The 21807-nt window shown below is 42.9% G+C and overlaps 1 protein-coding gene across 3 annotated transcripts in view; it reads left to right on the top strand.

The window, feature by feature from the left end:
- Nucleotides 1–18366, top strand: part of MRPL42 (mitochondrial ribosomal protein L42) — a 40621-nt gene extending 22255 nt beyond the window's left edge. For 2 of the 3 annotated variants that reach the window (XM_062203128.1, XM_062203129.1), the window contains exon 6: nt 17842–18023. In XM_062203128.1, coding sequence (XP_062059112.1) covers nt 17842–18013 — 172 coding nt within the window. In that variant the 3' untranslated portion in view covers nt 18014–18023. Of the gene's footprint in view, nt 1–17841; nt 18024–18203 lie in introns of those variants that run through there. The other variant, XM_062203130.1, reaches the window with a different exon arrangement.
- The last annotated feature ends 3441 nt before the right edge of the window (nt 18367–21807 follow it).

The following is a 21807-nucleotide window of genomic DNA, read 5'->3' as shown; positions in this document are numbered from 1 at the left end:
GGGGTGTGATCCCAGGGACTCCATCCAACATGGGATGTGGGTATCCCATGCAGTGGCTTAACCCACTGCACTGCAACCACCACCCCTTCCTTTATTTCAGTGAAAGAATTTAACCATTTTTAGGGAATTTTTCAAGAGTTCTTGTATATTTTACTAGTCTTTAACAGTTGTTTAGTGTGTTGCTTTTATTCATCTTCTTGATAAATAGTTGATTTTGTCCTCAGTCCTGTATCCATTTCTTCATCAGATTTTGAGTTGCTGTTAAAAAAAGTTGAGTGCTTACAAGGCCTAAAGCCCAACAGATTATTATCAAGCCCCTTCTATCAGGTTCTATTTGCCTCTCAATCAGAAAAATTACTTGTAGCTTAGACAGCACTTTTCTTAGCTCCTCTAATAATGACTCTATCCTTTGTTCTAGACCCTGTCTAGTCCACTTGGGCCTCATTCCTTTGTAATCATAACCTCTACTCTACCACCAATGGCTCTACTCCCAACCTGTGTGTACTGATGGTCCTCTTCCCCACTTAATGCTGTATAATTGTTCAGACCTGGTTAAGGCCACTCTTAGGATCATTGGTTACTATCCTCAACCTGTCTTTTATGACCTTGTCTAAATATGATCAGAGTCGGGGAACTTGGAAGGCTTCCATAGCCTTGGCAACTCATGACGACAGCCTAGGGTGGTTACTGGCGCCATAAACTAGAGTGTCAATTTGTTGGGTCAACAACAGGAGCCACTGTGCGCTTGCTCCTGATGTGGGATCTCTGTCCTTAATGTACTGTACATTTTGATTTAATGCTATAACTAGTACTCAAACAGTATGTTTCACTTTGTGTTTCTATGTGGGTGCAAACTGTTGAAGTATTTATACTAAATTGATCTTCTGTATATAAATAGAATTGAAAATGAATCTTGATGTGAATTGAAAGGGAGAGGGAGCGGGAGAGGGGAGGGTTGCGGGTGGGAGGGAAATTATGGGAAGGGGAAGCCATTGTAATCCATAAGCTGTATACTGGAAATTTATATTCATTAAATAAAAGTTAAAAAAAAAAAAGTTGAGTGCAGCTAGTGATTGGGCAATATATATTGTCTTCAGTTCTTTAGATACTACAATTGCTCTTCTGTTTGTAGGTGCTCACATTTTTTATTTATTTGAAAGGCAGAGTGACAGGGATATAGGGAGACAGAGAAATCTTCCATTCATTGGGTTACTCCTCAAATAGCTGCCCTGTCTCCCAAATGGGTGACAGGGACCCAAGCACTTGGGCCATCTTTTCCTGGCCTTCCAGGGACATTAGCAGGGAGCTGGGTCAGAAGTAGAGCAGCTGGGACTCGAAGCAGCACTCTGATAGGGGTTTCCAGTATCGCAGGTTGCATCTTAACCCACTGCACCACAATGTGGGCTCGAGTGCTTGTTGATTCTTACCTGCTATCTGATTCTCACTTCAGTGATTTTTTAAAATCTTTTTTTCGTATCTATCTTTCATAACAAACTGTGAGAAGTTCTTTGAGCAAGCTTTGTTCGTATTCACTAGTATAATTCATTGGCAGATATATTTATGAAAGTAATGAATGTAAGTTCATTGAGCTGCTCTATGAAGAGCTGGGTGATCAGATAATATCTAGTTGAAAGTTGTTAACTCTTAAGGAGAGAAGATAGTGGAATAAAGAAACAATTGATACCAAATGTGATTGAACCTTGAGGGATGGTTCAGAGTTACCCATGGGGGTTAGGGGAAGAACTCCACAGCAGAGGGAACAGAAGCATGTGAAATAAAGTTTGCTGGGGAAACAGCAGGGAGTTCAGATTGAATGGAACCCAGCATATGAGGAGGGAAATGTAGGAAGAGGCTTATGAAGGATTTTGTGCTTAGGAGTTTTAAAAAGTGAACTGACATTCCTGATACTTGTGCATCAGAAAATCATTCAAGAGGTTCTGTATATGGGATAAAGTGATAGAGGGGAAGATTACAGTTAGGGAGACCTGTTAGGAAATTCTCATAATAGTTGAGTGGAAAACATTGAAGATCTAGGGGCTGGCATTGTGGTATAGCTGGTAAAGTCTCTGTCTGCAACACTGGCATCCTGCATGGGAGCCAGTTCATGTCCTTGCTGCTCTACTTCCAATCCAGCTCCCTGCTAATGGCCTGGGAAGATGGCGCAAGTGCTTGGATTCCTGCCACCAATGTAGGAGATCCAGAAGAATGCCTGGCTCTGCCCTGGCCATTGTGGCTACTTGGGGAGTGAATCAGCAAATGGAAGATCTTTCTCTCTCTCTTTCCCTCTCTCTTTAACTCTGACTTTCAAATAAATAAATAAATAAATCTTTTTAAAAAGTTGAAGATCCAAATGGGCCACCAGTGAGAATAAGGGGGGGAAATAAAGGAAAAGTTTGATGTTTGAGAGCTTAGCATAAGTAGATATGTGAGTTGGAAGACAGAGGAGGGAGACAGGAGGCCTCTCATTTCTGACTGGGTGTTTGGATGGATGGAGGTGCTATTCACACAAGCGGGGAAGCAGGTTGGGCAGTGAGGAGGATGAACCCAGTGTTAGATTAAATCTGAAGAGTCTGAATCATCTGGTGGGCCACAATTCTGAAAGCAAGTGGATCTATGGATCTGGAGCTCAGTTGACTTTTTGTGTTTCTCCTTAGAAAGTACTAACTCTAAGGTATAACTCTTAGGTTATAGTAGAAATTCCTTAGGGCTCTACCTCATAATCTACTTTTTGATGAAATTCACTTTGAGAGTTTTAATTGCAGTCATTATATAGATAACATGCAACCTATTCTCTTACACATTTTTTAATTTCCTTAGTCTTACTCCCAGTATCATTGTCCTTAGACTATTTCTAAGTTTTTGATTCATTTTAATGAAACATAGCGCTTCTTTTCCTGTCTAAAAATGTTCCCCTCTTCACAATCTCTCTATAAAATTACTTATGTATCAGTTTCCCAAGAAAAAAATTTGTGGATCTTTCAATTCATGTTTCTGTTTTGTATCTCCTTCCTTGATTTTTCTTTCTTATTTAGTACTCACTTTATTTATACATGCTGAGTTTTCCCTGTCTTTGTAATTTTAAGTTAGTGTGTATAAAAACAAATTAGTAAGCTACTTTATAGCCATGTAACTTAAATAATTACCATATTCTAAATTTTCTTTGCATCATTTATAACATCTCTCATGTTTATCTTTATTCCTGTCACATTATCCAGATATTTGGGTTGAAGCCTCACTTTGAACTTCTATAATGGCTTTCAGTATCTCTTTCTTTTCTATGTGTTTCATATTGCTTCAGTCTTTTGTAAACGTTGCTTGTAATCAAATTACTGAAGTTACAGAAATTGTCTGAAGTGTGTAACTTGAAAGGAGCAAGAGTGAAGGCAAAAAGACTATTTGAAGTCTTACAACCAAACATGTTATAGTCAGACATTTGTGTCTAATATCCTAAAGCTGTGTTTAATCTTACTTACTTATTTAATCTTATTACTGCAAGTTAGCTTTTGGCTGCCAATTAAGTTAATCTCCTGGTATGTCTTTTCTCATCAAGATTATTAGGCACTTTCAATTGTAAACAGGCTTTAATTAGATGGAATTGATTGTCCCCATATCTATCCTAATAAAGAGCTCAGCAGTAAACCTCACATACTAGTATATATGTATAAAGAAAAGTGTTACCTGGAATCAATCATCCTTTCAGATCATTCCAAAAATATCTATTTAGAGTTTACTTACATATTTTGGGTTAATGTAATATAAACCATTTGCAAATACTGGTTTCTAGATATCAGTGACTTATTTCTCCTTAAATCTCAGGTGACATATAGAAAGATGCTTTACTAAATGTTTATAATTTTTAAGTAATTGAATCAAAAGCACAGGACCACTATGAATTTAATATCTAGGGATGTAGTAACATCTTTTTAAATGGGTTTTTTATTAACAGATGTAAAATGTGCTCATTGTACAGTGGAGGATGGCCCAGGTGGTTGGGCCCTGCACCCGTATGGGAGACCAGGAGAAGCACCTGGCTCCTGCCTTTGGATCAGTGCAATGCGCCAGCCGCAGCGCGCCGGCCGCAGCGGCCACTGGAGGGTGAACCAACGGCAAAGAAAGCCCTTTCTCTCTGTCTCTCTCTCACTGTCCACTCTGCCTGTCAAAAAAAAATTTTTTTTTAAAATTCTGTTTCAAAAAATAATGAGCACTTTTTTTTTTTTTTTTGGACAGGCAGAGTGGACAGTGAGAGAGAGACAGGGAGAAAGGTCTTCCTTTTGCCATTGGTTCACCCTCCAATGGCCGCCGCGGCCGGCGCATTGCGCTGATCCAAAGGCAGGAGCCAGGTGCTTCTCCTGGTCTCCCATGCGAGTGCAGGGCCCAAGCACCTGGGCCATCCTCCACTGCCTTCCCAGGCCACAGGAGAGAACTGGCCTGGAAGAGGGGCAACTGGGACAGAATCCGGCGCCCTGACCGGGACTAGAACCCGGTGTGCCGGCGCCGCAGGTGGAGGATTAGCCTATTGAACTGCGGTGCTGGCCTTAAAACAGTATTTTTAAACAATACAGAAATGTGGCCTATGCCGTGGCTCATTTGGTTACTCCTCCACCATATGGCATCCCATATGGGCGCCGGTTCTAGTCCTGGTGGCTCCTCTTCCAGTCGAGCTCTCTGCTGTGGCCCAAGAGGGCAGTGTAGGATGGCATGGGAGACCGCATGGGAGACCGGGAAGAAGCATCTGGCTCCTGGCTTCGGATCGGTGTAGTGCCGGCCATAACGGTCATTTTGGGGGTGAACCAACGGAAGGAAGACATTTCTCTCTGTCTCTCTCTCTCACTGTCTATAACTCTACCTGTCAAATAAATTAAAAAAAAAAAAAAATCTTTCCCTGAGGTGGGTGTTATGGCATAGTGGGTTAATGCACTGTTTGGGATGCGTGTTTCCCATGTGAGAGTGTGAGTTCCAGTCCCCATTTCCATTCCAGCTTTTTGTTAATGTGCCTGGGAAGCCGTGGATGATGGCTCAAGTACTTGAGTTTCTTCCACCTATGTGGGAGACTTGGATGGAGTTCCTGGCTCCTGGCTTCAGCCTAGTTCTACCCTGACTGTTAAGATCATTTGGGAAGAGAACCAGAGGATGGAAGAGATTCTCATTCTCTCTCTCTCTCTCTTTCACTCTGCCTTTCAAATAAATAAGGTAAATCTTAGCAAAACAAAAACATTTTTCCTAATACAAGGTCACCAAGATTTTCTCCTATGGTTTTTTTTTTTGGGGGGGGGGCAGGCAGAGTTAGTGAGAGAGACAGAGAGAAAGGTCTTCCTTCCATTGGTTCACCCCCCCAAGTGGCCGCTATGGCCAGTGCTGCGCCGATCCGAAGCCAGGAGCCAGGTGCTTCTCCCCAGTCTCCCATGCAGGTGCAGGGCCCAAGGACCTGGGCCATCCTCCACTGCCTTTCCGGGTCACAGCAGAGAGCTGGACTGGAAGAGGAGCAACCAGGTCTAGAACCTGGGGTGCCGGCGCTGCAGGCGGAGGATTAGCCAAGTGAGCCGCGGCGCCGGCCTCCTATGTTCTTTTTAGTAGTTATATAATTTTAGCTCTAACATTTCGGTCCATAATACAGTTAGTGTTGATTTTTTTCTCAGGTGTAAGGCATAGGTTAATTTTTTGTCTATGCATATGTAGTTGTTGTGTCATCATTGGTTTAAAATATTACCCTTTCCCTATTGAATTGACTTGACACTTTTGTTGAAAATCAGTTGACCACATGTGTGGGTACCTTACTCTATTTTGCTTCATTGTTATATGTATCTTCTTTTACAGTACCTCACTGTTTTGACTGTTACTGCTTTTTTTTTTTTTTTTTTTTTTTTAGTGGAAAGTAAAAGTAGCAAAGTTTATTAGGGTAGGAACACCCATAAGAACAGATGGGCACCTCTCCAGACAGGACCTGGGAGAGAGTGCAGTCGCTTGGATGGGGGGTGGGGGGGTGGGGGGGGCAAGGTTACATGGTTGAGTGGAGAGATTACACCTGGCCAGGCAGGTGGGCGGCTCAGCAGAGAGGCAGAGGGCTGAGCGCCAACTGTTACTGCTTTAACTAAGTCTTGAAATCAGGCAGAATAATTCCTGTAACTTTTTATTTTTTTTTTTCAAAATTGTCTTAGTAATCCTTTGTCCTTCACGTTGTCATGTAAATTTTGTAATCAGAATGTCAGTTTCTATAAAAAGCCTGCTGTGGTTTGAGTTTAAAGGAGATTGCATTCAGTCTGTAGATTAATTTTAGGAGAATTAATCTCCTAAAAATGTTGAATCTTAGTATCCATGAAAATGTTGTATTTCTCCATTTATTTAGGTCTTCTCAAAATTTTCCTAACATAAGGTATTTTGTTGTATGCAGTGTGTAAATATTGTACATTTTTTATTTAATTTATTCCAAGTAAGTTATATTTCTCATTGTATTATAAATAGTATTGGGCTCCCCCTCTTTTTTTTTTTTTTCTAAAAGAGTTATTTTATTTATTTGAAAGGCAGAGTTACAAAGAGAGAGGGAGAGGCATAGTGAGAGATATCTTCCATCCACTGGTTCACTTCTCATATGCCAGCAACGGCTGGAGCTGGACCAGGTCAAAACCAGGAGCTACAGGCTTCTGTAGGGTCTCCCATGTCAGTGCATGAGAGACTTGTTCTGTCCTCTGCTTCTTCCTCAGGCACATTACTAGGGAACTGGATTGGAAGAGGAGCAGCCAGGACTCAAACTGGTTCCTACTTGGGATGCTGGTGCTGCGTGAGATGGTTTAACCCTCTGTGCCACAACACCGGCCCCTAGTTACAATTTTCAGTGTTTTTGTTTTGTTTTTTAAGATTTATTTATTTACTTGAGAGGCAGAATTACAGACAAAGGGCGAGCTCTTCCATCTGCTGATTCTCTCCCCAAATGGCTGCAGCATCTGGAGCTGAGCTGATCCAAGCCAGGAGCCATCTTCTATGGCTTTCCCAGGCTATCAGCAGGGAGCTGGATTGGAATTGGAGCAGCTGAGCCTTGAACCAGCACCCATATGGGATGCCAGCACCACAGGTGGATACATAACCTACTACTCCACAGCATCAGCCCCAGTGGTTTATTGTTTGTATAGAGACACATAGTTGATTTTTGTCTGTTGACTTTGTATCGTGTGACTTTGAGACCATTCTAGTAACTTATGTATTAGGATTTTCTAATTAGATGATCTTGGCATCTGTGAATAAAGACAGTCTTACTTTTTTTTTAATTGATATGCTTTTTGTTCCTTTTTTTTTTTTTTTTTTTTTTTTTTTGCTTACTGCTTAGGGCCTTATGTACAATGTTGAGTAGAAGTATTGAGAACAGAGATTATTGCCTCTGTTTCAGTTTTAGCTAGAGAAAGCAATGTTTCAACATCAATCAACAGTGATTGATGTACACTGTAGGTTTTTCTTGTAGATGCCCTCTCTGAGGAAGTTCTTAATACCCCTGGAGTAGATAGATTGTTTATTTTTATTTTTTACAAAAAGATTTACTTATATATTTGAAAGACAGGGTTACAGAGAGGCAGAGGCAGAGGCAGAGAGAGAGAGAGAGATGTCTGCCATTCGCTGGTTCACTCCCCAGATGGCCACAATGGCTGGAGCTGTGCCAATTGAAGCCAAGAGCCAGGAGCTTCTTCTGGTCTCCCATGAGGGTGCAGGGGCCCAATAACTTGGGCCATCTTCTACTGCTTTCCCAGGCCATAGCAGAGCTGGATTGGAAGTAGAGCAGCCAGGACTCAAACCGGCACTCATATGGGATGCCAGCACTCTAGGAAGCGGCCCCTTGTTTATTTATTTATTTATTTAATTTATTTATTTAGTTTTGACAGGCAGAGTTAGACAGAGAGAGAGAGACAAAGAGAAAGGTCTTCCTTCCGTTGGTTCACCCCCTAAGTGGCTGCTATGGCCGGTGTGTTGCGGCTGGCACGTTGCGCCGATCCAAAGCCAGAAGCCAGGTGCTTCCTCCTAGACAGGCAGAGTGGATAGTGAGAGAGAGAGAGACAGAGAGAAAGGTCTTCCCTTGCCGTTAGTTCACCCTCCAATGGCCGCTGCGGCCGGCGCACCACGCTGATCCGAAGGCAGGAGCCAGGTGCTTCTCCTGGTCTCCCATGCGGGTGCAGGGCCCAAGGACTTGGGCCATCCTTCACTGCACTCCCTGGCCACAGCAGGGAGCTGGCCTGGAAGAGGAGCAACCAGGACAGAATCTGGCGCCCCAACCAGGACTAGAACCCGGAGTGCCGGCACCGCAAGGTGGAGGATTAGTCTAGTGAGCCGTGGCGCCGGCCCCCTTGTTTATTTTTATGTGATGAATGGATGTTGAATTTTGTTGAGTGGTTTTTTGCATTTTTTAATCATAAAATAAGCCATCATGGTTTTTTATAGTCTTTTAATATGGTGAAATATATCAAATAATTTAAAGTATTAAGCCAGTCTTTCATTCCTAGGCTAAACTCTACTTGGTCATGATGTATTATTATTCCTATATAGTGTTAGATTCTTTTTGCTAAAATTTTATATAGAATTTTTACATCTGTGTTTGTTAGGGATATTGGTCTAGTTTTGTTATGTCTATTTTGGATATCAGGGTAATGCTTATAATATAGAATGGATTTGGAAGTATTCCTTTGTTCTGTTTTGTTCCTTCTGCTGACTTTGGGTATAATTTGCTTTTTATAATTTTTTAAGGCTCATAATTTAAAAACCTATTTTCTTTTTTTATTTTTTAATATTTGTTTATTTGAATGGGTTACAGAGAGAGGTGAAAGACAGAGAGACACTTCCATCTACTGGTTCACCCCCCAAGTGGCCATAATGGCCAGGGCTGAGTCAGGCCCAGCCAGGAGCTTCATTTGGGTCTCCCACGTGAATGGCAGTGTCCTAGCTGCTTGGGCCATCTTATGCTACTTTTCCTAGGTCATTAGCAGGGAGCTGGATCAAGTGAAGCAGCTGGGACATGAACTGGTGCCTATATAGAATGCGGGTATTGCAGACGGTGGCTTTACCTTCTTATGCTACAATACCAGCCCTCTATTTTCTTTTAATTTAAGCATATTTAGTGCTATCAATTTTCCTATCATCATTACTTTAGCTATATCTTACAAATTTTGATGTTTTGCTGTTATTATCTACAGTTCAAAATGTGTTCTAGTTTTCCTTTTGAAAATTTCTCCATTTTATTTCACTTGTAGATTATTTCACAGCTGTTAGTTTCTAAGTATTTTGAACTATTTTAAAATTTGCCAGGTAATCTGTTGCTGATTTCTAGTTAGTTCTGACCAGGAAACATATTTTGTATACTTTCAGTTTTTTGAAATTGATGTGTCCTGTGTTGTAGTATAGCGGGTCTTGCAATGCCTGCATCCCATATTAGAGAGCTTTAAGTCCTGGCTGCTCTGCTTCCAGTCCAGCAACTTGCTGATGCACTCGGGAAGGCAATGGATGATGGACCTAGTCCTTGGGCTCCTGCCACTCATGTGGGAGAGAGACCAGAATGGAGTTTCTGGCCCAGCCTCAGCTATTGGGGACATTTGGTTAGTGAACCAGGAGATGGAAGATTTGTCTCTCCTTCTCTGTCTTTCTCTATCATTCTGACTTTTGAATAAATATATAAATCTTTTAAAAAATTGCTTGAGACTTGTTTTACAGCCCATATTATACTCTGTCTTCATAAATAGATGTGTATTCAAAGTGAAAGGCTGTCTCTGCCATTGTTGGCCATGGTGTTGTATAAATACTGATGAGGTGGAATTGGTCAGGAGTATTGTTTGTTTTCTATATCCTTTTACTAAGCTGTTCAGTTGTCAGTTAAGAGAGGAATAGCAAAAGTTACAACTATACATGTGGATTTTTCTGTTTCTCCTTTCAGTTTTATCTGTTTTATCTTCAGATATTTGAGACTTTGTTTTCAGTTGCATATATGTTTATTTGAAAGCTTTTATTTAATAAATATAAATTTCATGGGTACAGCTTTTGGAATATAGCAGTTCTTCCCCCCATACCCACTCTCCCACTCCCACTCCCGTCCCACCTCCTACTCCCTCTCCCATCTCATTCTCCATTAAGATTCACTTTTAATTATCTTCATATACAATAGCCAGCGCTGCGGCTCACTTGGCTAATCCTCCGCCTGCGGCACCAGCACCCCAAGTTCTAGTCCTGGTTGGGGCGCCAGATTCTGTCTCGGTTGCTCCTCTTCTAGTCTAGCTCTCTGCTGTGGCCCGGGAGTGCAGTGGAGGATGGCCCAAGTCCTTGGGCCCTGCACCCGCATGGGAGACCAGGAGAAGCACCTGGCTCCTGGCTTCGGATCAGCGCAGTGCGCTGGCCGCAGCACGCCGGTCGCAGCGGCCATTGGAGTGTGAACCAACGGTAAAAGGAAGACCTTTCTCCCTGTCTCTCTCTTACTGTCCACTCTGCCTGTCAAAAAAAAAAAAAAAATGCCGGGAAGGCCCAGTCCAGGCAAAGCTGGGGACTTTGGGGAACTGAAAGTCACTCAGTATGCAGGAGTGCAGAAAGGGGATGTACTGAGGATGCCACGAGGAAGTAGTGATGAGTTGTGTGGCTGGAGAGCCTTTCCCTCTGGCTCAAAACGCAAGGTTCCTGGAGCTCTGCTGCCTCCTCTTTCATCGGATACACACAGTCTTTTGTCCCCAGTCTGGATTTGTCAAAGCCGGAGGTATTTTTATGATGTTCAATATCAAGGCAGAGATCAACAGGATCAACTTTGTGTCTTTGTTCAGCTTCACAGTCAGATTAGGTCCTGACAAAGTTTGCATTCCGGAGTCAGTAAGCCACCAGGTCATGCAAGGTCCTCATCAGCACATTCACCAGGGCCTCTCACGTGTGGCAGAGGAAGACTGCCTTGAGGAAAAGTCTCCTTTGGCTCCCAAATTGTCCCAGCTCTCAGAAGTCTTTCTCAGGGTAGACAGTGAACTTTTCTCCTGCACATTTTCTTTATTAAGGTATAATTCAAGGGGCCAGCATTGTGGCGCCAGAGGGTAGGGCCTCCACCTACCATGCCAGCACCCCAGCTGCTCCACTGCTGATCCAGCTCTCTGTTACGGCCTGGGAAAGCAGTAGAAGATGACCCAAATCCTTGGGCCCCTGCACCCACATGGAAGATCCAGAGGAAGCTCCTGGCTCCTGGCTTCGGATCAGTGCAGCTCCAGCTGTTGCTGCCAATTGGGGAGTGAACCAGCAGATGGAAGACCTCTCTCTCTCTCTCTCTGCCTCCCCTTCTCTCTGTGCGTAACTCTGACTTTCAAATAAATAAATAAATAAATCTTTTTAAGAAAGAAAAAAAAAATGCCTTTAGGGCTGATTCTGAAGCCCAAGTAGTTGCATATATGTGTTTTATGATTATGTCTTCTAATAAATTGATACCTTTATGTTTGTAAAATATTCATTTTTTAAAAAGACTTATTTATTTATTTCGAAGTCAGAGTTACAAGAGGGAGAGACAGAGACCTTCCATCTGTTAGTTTACTCCCCAGTGTCAATGGCCAAGGCTGGGCCAGGCTGAAGCTAAGAGCCTGGAACTTCTTTCAGGTCTCCCACATAGGTACAGGGGCCCAAGCACTTGGGCCATCTTTTTGCTGCCTTCCCAAAGCATTAGCAGGGAGCTGGATTAGAAGTGGAGCAGTTAGGTCTCCATCCAGTGCCCATATGGGATGCTGGCATCACAGGCAGAGGCCTAACCTGCTACACCACAACACTAGCCCCATTTCTTTTGTTTTGTAGTCTTCTATAAGATTTCTAATAACAATATCCTTAATACAATGCATGGGTGCTAAGTGCTAAGTTACTGTTTGAAGGAACAATATCTCCCTTAATTATCTTCACAGCTTTTTTAATGTGTTCAGTTTCATTTTGAAGTAGCATTTACTTATGGTAGTCTGTGGTGTGTTCCTTTGGTGCATATTGCAATGATTCTTGGGAATTTTATTTCCAAAGTTTAGCTTTCAGTTTATATGGGCTGATCTATTTTTGATTTTATCTAGGCAGATCACAGATGGGTTAAGAATATTACTCATTATCATATCAGATTCTTAATCAAGGTCAACAAATTGTTTATGATCTAATGGTGTTACTCTACTTCATTCTGTCCTGAAGCCATCTGTACCCAATTACTGTCCTCACCCAAGGTGGGTAGACTGGGAATGTGGGCAATATGACTATATAGAATCGCTGCTAAAATCATTCTGTGGCCAATAAGCATTTTTTAAAAAGATTTATTTATTTGTTTCTTTGAGAGGCAGAATCACACACACATACACAGAAAGAGAGAGAAAGATCTTCCATCTGCTGGTTTACTCCCCAAATGGCCACAATGGCCCGAGCTGAGCTTATCCAAAGCCAAGAGCCCAGAGCTTCTTCCGGGTCTCCCACGCAGGTGCAGGGGCCCAAGGACTTGAGCCATCTTCTGTTGCTTTCCCAGGCCATAGTTGAGAGCTGGATTGGAAGTAGAGCAGCCAGGACTCAAACCAGCGCCTATATAGGATGCTGGCACTGCAAGTGGTGGCTTTACCAGCTACACCACAGTGCCAGCCCCAGTAAGCATTGTTGACTTGAATGTTTCAGGTCTGAAGACCCAAAGTTAAAGTTGTTACTTTTAAATTTGTGATTTAAGAGCAGGTGGTTGGGACCAGCGCTGTGGCATAGCAGGTAAAGCCACCACTTGCAGTACTGGCATCCCATATGTGTGCTGGTTCATGTCCTGGCTGCTTCACTTCTGATTTAACTCTCTGCTATGGCCTAGGAAAGCAGTGGAAGATGGCCCAAGTCCTTGGGCCTCTGCACCCGTGTGGGAGACCTGGAAGAAGCTCCTGGCTCCTGGCTTCAGACTGGCGCAGCTCCGGCTGTGGCAGCCAATTGGAGAATGAACCAGCAGATGGAAGACCTCTCTCTCTCTCTCTCTCTCTCTCTCTGTGTGTGTGTGTGTGTGTGTGTGTAACTCTGACTTTCAAATAAATAAATCTTTAAAAAAAATAGACTAGGTGGTTGTGGTGCAGCCAGTGAAACTGTTGCTTGGCATATCCACATCGCACATCAGAGTGCCTAGTTGGAACCCAGCTATTCCACGCCTGCAGTCCAGCTTCCTGCAAATGTGCATGTTAGGTCTAGAATAGCTCAGGCTTCTGGCCTTTCGTACCCCCAGAAAAGAAAGATGGAAAAACGAGATGGAGACAGACCTCAACAGAGATAGTTCACTTTATGGGAAGCAAAGAAGTTGATGACAGTCTGTTCTTGCGAAGAGACTGTGCACTGGGTGCATTTGGAACTCAGAGTTTTATCTGGTTAAGAGGGAATTTGGTGGTGGGGGTGGGGGTGTAGAAGGCAGTGGGTGTCTCTTTGAAACCTCAGGGGACTTCTTCCTTGTCTGTTTCACATGATGCTCTGTGCAGCTTTGATGCTCTGTGCAGCTTATCTGCTTTGCTGTTTGTATTGCAAGGAGACAAGAAGGGTTGGTTTGGCACCTAGGAGCTCAACAAAAGGGAGGTTGTGGGGCAGAGAGGGGAAAGGAGGAAGAACAGGAGGAGGGTCAAGGTACCACAAGGCCTTTAGTGCACCCTGGGAGGCAGTACATGAATGGCCTCAGTACTTGGGTCCCTGTGATTCATGTGGGAGGTCTGGATGGAGTCTCCAGCTCCTGGCTTTAGAATGATCCAGCCCTGGATATTGTTGGCATTTGCAGAGTTAACCAGTGGAATTAAGATTGTCTCTCTCTTTCTCCTTGTCTCTATTTGTGTGTGTCTCTCTCTCTCTCACTCTGCCTTTCAAATAAGTAAATATATAAATCTTTAAGATAAAAAAAATTTTGAATTAGATTTTCCTTTTTCCTAATTCAAGTGATTCTATTTGGATTCAGATGGCAACTCAGAATCTTAGATTTGGCCTTCATGCCATGACTGAGTACTAGAAGTCTGAATTCTTAGCATGGGAGGTAGATGATAATGAAACTGAACCGGCTGGTCTTTGAAGTTAATTTGCCTTTGCCTGAATGACTAATGAAACTGAACTGGCTGGTCTTTGAAGTTAATTTGCCTTTGCCTGAATAACTTTATATTCAGTGATGCAAAGGTTGATTTTTTAAAATAGCATGTATAGGGGGCCAGCGCTGTGGCGCACTAGGTTAACGTCCTGGCCTGAAGCGCCAGCATCCCATATGGGCGCCAGTTCAAGACCTGGCTGCTCCACTTCCTATCCAGCTCTCTGCTATGGCCTGGGAAAGCAGTAGAAGATGACCCAAGTCCTTGGGTCCCTGCACCTGCGTGGGAGACCTGAAAGAAGTTCCTGGCTCCTGGTTTCAGATCAGTGCAGTTCTGGCCATTGCGGCCAATTGGGCACTGAACCATCGATGGAAGACCTCTCTCTCTCTCTCTCTCCCTCTCCCTCTCCCTCTCCCTCTCCCTCTCCCTCTCCCTCCCTCTCCCTCCCTCTCCCCCTCCTCCCTCCCTCTCTCTCTCTCTCTTTCTCTGCCTCTCTTTGTATAACTCTGACTTTCAAATAAATAAATAAATCTTTAAAAAAGTAGCATGTATAGCCATGAGGCTTCTGCCACTTCCTGTGTGATAGTACAGGTGATAAAGACAAACTAGTTTTGCATTGATCTGAAGTCTTGAGATGTCAGATGCATTCTTTGGAAGGAACCCCTTATGCAAATTCATTTGTTTTCTACTCCCTATGAGAATTTGCACTCAGTAGCTGCTCTATGAATGAATGGTTGTTGACAAAATTGTAAATTGCATCACTCCCCATAGCTGCCCAGGAGGCATCTCCTTTTTCGGTATGACCACTGCCCAGGAAGCTACCCTTGTCTGTGCCCTCAGTTCCAGTACTGTGTACAAACTCTTCTTCCCATCTTCAGTCTTCCTCAATTGGCATGAAAAAAATCCAAAGTGATAGAGTGATAGAGCGTTTCTTCCAGTATATTTCTTTTAAAGCATTTTTTTTTTTTTTTACTGTTAATTCACATAGTTCAACACATTAAGGACAGAGATCCTACATGGGGAGCAGGTGCAGTGACTCCCGTTGCTGATTTAACAATTGACACTCTTGTTTATGATGTCAGTAATCACCCGAGGCTTAGAGCATCATTTGTACAGGGACTGGGTCTGTTACCTTAATGACTTTGTTGTTACTCTTTTTACCTATATAAAGTTCATATATTTCTCCTGGTTTCTCTTCTTGGTTCCTTTTCAAATTTCCTGTCTCTAGGTTTTAGAATGCCCCAGGATTAGTCATTGGACCTCTCCCCTTTCTGTCCCATTCTCTGTGATCATGATTTTTTTAAGATTTATTTATTTATTGAAAGGCAGAATTACAGAGAGGCAGAGGCATAGAAAGAGAAATCTTCCATCTGCTGGTTCACTCCCCAGATGGCCACAATGACCAGAGCTAGGCCAATCAGAGGCCAGGAGCTTTCTTCCGGGTCTCCCGCACGAGTGCAGGGCCCAAGGACTTGGGCTATCTTCTACTGCTTTCCCAGGCCATAGCAGAGAGCTGGATCAGAAGTGGAGCAACCATGACTTGAACCAGTGCCCACATGGAATGCCGGCTTCGGAGGCAGTGGCTTTACCCTCTATGCCACAATGCCAGCCCCAGTCTCTGATGGTCTTAATCGTTAATCTGCATCATCTCCAGTTCTAGTTATTTGGGTATAATATATGGTTTAGGGTGGTGAAATGGGTTGAAGAGAATATCTGCTCTTGAAGTAAGAATCAATCGTGATTTCATCCAGTACCAAAACTATTTTTTTAAAAAAGATTTTATTTATTTATTTAAAAGGCAGAGTTACAGAGAAAAAGATCTTCGATTTGCTAGTTCCCTCTCCAAGTGGCCACAACAGCCAGAAATGGACCAGGCCAAACCCAGGAGCCTAGAATTCTACCTGGTTGTCCAACATGGGTGGCAAGGGCCCAAGTTCTTTGGCTCCGCTGCTTTCTTAGTTAGATTAGCAGGGAGCTGGATTGAAAGTGGAGCAATTGGAACTTGACCCAGTGCTAGGAAGTATCTTAACCCAGTGTGCCCCAGTACCATAACTTTAAATACCCACCTGCGTGACAATGACTCCCAAGTGTATCTCTTGACCTCTAGACTTGAATATTGGACTGCCTACTTAACATGTCTAACAGGCATCCCTAACTTGATGTGTCTCTTTTCTTTCTTTTTTTTTTTTTTTTAATTTTTGACAGGCAGAGTGGACAGTGAGAGAGAGACAGAAAGGTCTTCCTTTTGCCGTTGGTTCACCCTCCAATGGCCGCCGCGGTAGCGCGCTGCGGCCGGCGCACTGCGCTGATCCGATGGCAGGAGCCAGGTGCTTCTCCTGGTCTCCCATGGGGTGCAGGGCCCAAGCACTTGGGCCATCCTCCACTGCACTCCCGGGCCACAGCAGAGAGCTGGCCTGGAAGAGGGGCATCCGGGACAGAATCGGTGCCCCGACCGGGACTGAACCCGGTGTGCCGGCACTGCAAGGCGGAGGATTAGCCTAGTGAGCCGCCTCTTTTCTTATCATACCTCTTAAACAAGATCATATGTGGAATAGCTCCACCAATTGTAAAACTGTTGAAAGAGAGAAGGATGGAAGGAACACTGAATGGAAAGTAAGAAGGACCTGGAAAAGAATAATAAATTTCTGAAATACAGAGCAATCCTATAAATGCGTAAATGACAATACACATTAGTATAAAGAACTACTTTAATTTACTCCCATGGAGGCAACAAAAATTAGCTCCTACCATCAGTAAGAAACAAATTTGACCTAACTTACTATAAACCAGGAGGAAAAGTGCTGCTCTGTGTTAAGGACTGGGAACCAGTATTCCAGTCACAGAGTCACTGTGTCATTTAAGAAGGGCAACAGTATGTCTCCATACTGTCTTAGTTTAACTCTTGTGTTAATTATTAATAGTGCCTGCTTCAGTTCCCTAAAGAGTTCCAGTCTGGATGAGAGACTATAGGGTCACCTTAAGTTAAGGTGTTTATTTCTGGCTAGTGATTATAACATATGTGGAAATTCATACTTGATAAGAAATCTGTAAATGCTGTTTGACATTTATTGAGTGTATTTTAGAACTTGACTCTGTTAGGTTTAGGGTTATCAGGGTCTCAAACTTTTTCAGTCAGTCATTAGTCATAAATGCAATTGAGCAACTTATGCTGTATTATATTTTTATAGGATAGTTCTTAGCATTTTTAGAATCCTACACATCATTGATAATTTGATAAAAGTTATGAACTCACTTCCCCAGAAGAGGATAGTGGGTAAAGCTGATGTCTGTGATGCCAGAATCCCATATGGATACTGGAGTCCCAGCTGCTCCACTTCCCATCCAGCTCTCTGCTATAGCCTGGGAAAGCAGTAGAGGATGGCCCAACTACCTGGGCTCCTGGCTCCTGACTTCAGATCGGCTCAGCTCTGGCAGTTGCGGCCATTTGGGGAGTGAACCAGCAGATGGAAGAGTTCTCTTTTCTTTCTCTGCCTCTGCCTCTCTAAGTCTGCCTTTCAAAAATATAAATAAATGAATCTTGTAAAAAAAAAAAAGTTCTGAATATTTTTGAAACATATTCTTACATTAGTTTTCAAAAGTATTGTACCAATTAATACTTTAATCAGTGGGTTATGATACTGCTGATTTCACCACATCATGCTTGGTTTGGGCATTATGATTTTTTTCTTTAAAGATTTATTTAGGGGCTGGTGCTGTGGCGTAACTGGTAAAGCCACACCTGCAGTACCAGCATCCCATATCAGCTCCAGTTCAAGTCCCAGCTGCTCTACTTCCAACCCAGCTCTCTACTATGGCCTAGGAAAGCAGCAGAAGATAGCCCAAGTGTTTGGACCCCTGCACCCATGTGGGAGACCTGGATGAAGCTCCTGCTCCTGGCTTTGACCTGGCCCAGACCCAGCTGTTGTGGCCATTTGAGGAGTGAACCAGCTGATGGAAGATCTCTCTCTGACTCTCCTTCCCTTTCTCTGTGACTCTGCCTTTCAAGTAAATAAAATGCATCTTTTTTTTTTTTAAAGAAGTATTTGAAATGTGTATGTAAAGTTCTCTTGATTTTTAAAATAGTTCTAATAAAGAGCAAAATGTTCATAGGAATTTTAAGATGTCTGTCAAGAGAAATTTATTTTCATTACAATAATCTTATCAATATTTTCTTTTTTCAAGTTATCATATACGTCGTAAGAAACTGGATCCTCCAAGGGACAGATGATACTGAGGTTCTTGGAATCAAAGAGGAATGTTATCCTGTGCCTCATTTTCCATTTGAGAAAATGGAATCTGGTATCTTCCCCTTATATGTTACATAGTAAAATGATCATTAAATATCTTTCATGTAGCAGCATGTGTTTTCTTTGAGTATATTAAGTAATTCCAGATTTTATTCTCATTTAGAAAAAAACTTTTTCATCTTCTTTTTATGGTAAAGTCTATCATGTATGTGTGTAGTATGATTAAGTATTTTTACATTACCCGCCAAACATTGTTAGTCATATAAATATGGTTCTGAGAAATGTCCATGGCTCTCCTTCTGAAGGAATGCTTTAAATTGCGTTTGAGAATAAATTCACTGGGTCCACTGAGAAAATGGAAAATAGATGTTGTAGTATTATTGGTTTCTATGAAATAATTAGACTAATTACATTTTAATCAGTTCCTACTATCTTCCAGGTCTTTTCCATACATTATTAAATTCTCAATAATAATCCTTTGAAGAAATGGCATTATCTCCATTTTACATTTAAAGTTAAATGACTAAACCCATCCTAGCAAGTGGAAGGGGCAGGATCCAAACTGTCAGGCTCCAAGTGTTTTTTTTTAGTCTATTATTAAGAATATGCAATCCTGGAGATTATTCTAGAAAGCATATTATATAATTCAAGGAATTTTTTTTTCTTTTTATGGCTGACTTAAAAAATATGCTAGTTTTAGGATTTTTTTTTTTTTTTTTTTGACAGGCAGAGTGGATAGTGAGAGAGAGACAGAGAGAAAGCTTTTCCTTTTTGCCGTTGGTTCACCCTCCAATGGCCGCTGCGGCCGGCACATTGTGCTGAACCGAAGGCAGGAGCCAGGTGCTTCTCCTGGTCTCCCATGCGGGTGCAGGACCCAAGCACTTGGGCCATCCTCCACTGCCTTCCCGGGCCATAGCAGAGAGCTGGCCTGGAAGAGGGGCAACCAGGATAGAATCCGGCGCCCCAGCCAGGACTAGAACCCGGTGTGCCAGTGCCACAAGGCGGAGGATTAGCCTGTTAAGCCACGGCACCGGCCAAGGTTTCTTTTCCTCCATCCCTCAAGCCTCCTTTGGATTGGCTCTGTTCTCAGACACACAATCCCCTTGTGGTAATAAGATGGTTGCAGCAATGCCAGCCATACAGCGCCTCAGGTGCATGTCCAGCAGAGAGGGAAAGTGTACCTGTTAGTGGCATTCAAGAAAGTCTTGACATGTCCTCTGACTGTGCTGGTTTAAGTCTTGTGCCCACTGCAGAACACACGTGCAGCTTGTTTGGGGCTGGCCCATGACTATACTCTTGATACAGGGGGTTAGAGTGCCACTGAGATTTCCCAGACTAGGAGTGTGGAAAGGGTGTGTTTCTAGAAGAAAAGGAAAGGGCGCACACTCATGTTGGTACTTTTTTTTTTTTTTCTTTAAAGATTTTATTTCTTTGAAAGACAGAGAGAGAGAGGAGAGGTCTTCCATCTGCTGGTTCACTCCCCAGATGGCCGCAACGGCTAGAGCTGCGCCAATCCAAAGCCAGGAGCCAGGAGCTTCCTCCGGGTCTCCCATGTGGGTGCAGGGGCTCAAGAACTTGGGCCATCTTCTACTGCTATCCCAGGCCATAGCAGAGAGCTGGATCGGAAGAGGAGCAGCCGAGACTAGAACCGGCACCTAATATGGGATGCCAGCGCTTCAGGCCAGGGCCTTAACCCATTGAGCCACAGTGCCAGTCCTATCATGTTGGTACTTTGGAGAAATAACTTTAATTTTATTGTACTGGAAGTATAGATAGGTTTGGGTTTTTTTTAAGGTTTATTTATTTATTTAAAAGTTAGAGTTATAGAGAGGCAGAGGCAGAGAGAGAGAGAGAGAGGCCTTCCATCTGCTGGTTCACTCCCCAATTGGCCACCATGGCCGGAGCTGCACCAATCCAAAGCCAGGAGCCAGGAGCTTCTTCCAGGTCTCCCATGCAGATGCAGGGGCCCAAGCACTTGGACCATTTTCTGCTGCTCTGTCATGCCATAGCAGAAAGCTGGATTGGAAGTGGAGCAGCCAGAACTTGAACTGGCGCCCATATGGGATGCTGACACTGCAGGCAGCAGCTTTACCTGCTATGCCATGGCACCAGCCCCTAGATGGGTATTAATTTTGTTAAATAAGCATATTCTATCTCAGCATCTCATGTCATCACAAATGTGTGCAGTGTCAGTGTGGTGCACACAGCAGAGACATCAGCACAGGCATGTGTAGTGTCATTCCAGAGATAGGAACCTATTATCCACCATCACCATTTTATGAAAGATCCACTTATTTAGCAGGTATCTAAAAATTATAAGAAGTCATATGATCCTTTATATTAGCGAACTTAACATTGTGAAAAACCCACTGCCTAATTCTTGTTCTCCTGTTTCTATCAGTGGAATAGATGAACACATCCCAAATTGAGGGAAATAAAAAAGCATTGTTGGTGAAACCACCAGAGGGCACTCTCACATAGGGTTCAATTTGAACATCCCTCACCCAAAGCTAGTGACTTCCTCCTACCCCCACCAATAATGTTATTTGAGAATAGCAGAGCATAACAATGAGAGTATGAGTGCTAGAGTAAACTATCATGTTCGGCCTGCGTTAGGCCGAAGCCAGGAGCCAGGAGCTTCTTCCAGGTCTCCCACTTGAGTGGCAGGGGCCCAAGCACTTGGGTTATCTTCCCCTGCTTTGGTGCATTAGCAGGGAGCTGAATTGGAAGTGGAGCAGCCAGATCTCCAACCTGTGCCCATATGGGATGCCAGTGTTGCAGACAAAGGCTTAACCACAATGCAGGCTCCAAGGGGTGCTCTTAAATTGTTTTGAAACAAAGAGAAGATTGGTTACTGGGCTTATCACAGGAGTTGATGTTAGTTGGTATAGATAGTGTGTCAGTCAAGTGCTCTGGCATTTCCAAGTTAGCTGTCCTTTCAAATAGTAGCAAGTTGCAGTTTGGAAAGTCATTTACAAAAGTTCTTTTTGTGTAAGTGGTGGTAGTCTTGTAATATTGTGATTCTGACAGAGTCTGTTGTGAGTTAACTCTCAAGAAATCATGGATAAGAACCCTTCCTTCACAACTTCTTGGCTCTATTTATGTTAGGTTTGACTCAAGGGACTGCATTTTGATTTTGACAATTTTCACGTTCCTCTCTCAAGGGCAAAGTCTAGTATCAGAGATGAATTCCCTAAACAGTCTTTTTCTTAGCATTTGTAGGTGGATAAACAATGTGTCTTCAAGGGAGTTTGTATCATGATCATAAGGGCTATGAGAATATCTTTGGCTAGGGGACACAACAATTTCTGAATGTTTGCTAATTTTAATGAAGGATGTTATTTCCCTCAGAGGGTAGTGGCTTTTTAAAGTGCTTAATTAGCAAGAATTTGGATGTTCCTAAGTTGAGAATGATTGGTAAACTGCATAACAGTAATGAAGTAATAAGTCTTTGAGTATTGAAAACATTATTCATTCTGTTGGTCCCTTCATCAAATATGTACAAACTTCCTAGTACATGTCAGGAGGTCTGTTTTAGT

The sequence above is a fragment of the Lepus europaeus genome, chromosome 10, assembly GCF_033115175.1.
Source record: "Lepus europaeus isolate LE1 chromosome 10, mLepTim1.pri, whole genome shotgun sequence".
NCBI lineage: Eukaryota > Metazoa > Chordata > Mammalia > Lagomorpha > Leporidae > Lepus > Lepus europaeus.
Note: the sequence above shows the minus strand (reverse complement) of the source record. Positions and strands in the feature narration are given on the sequence as shown.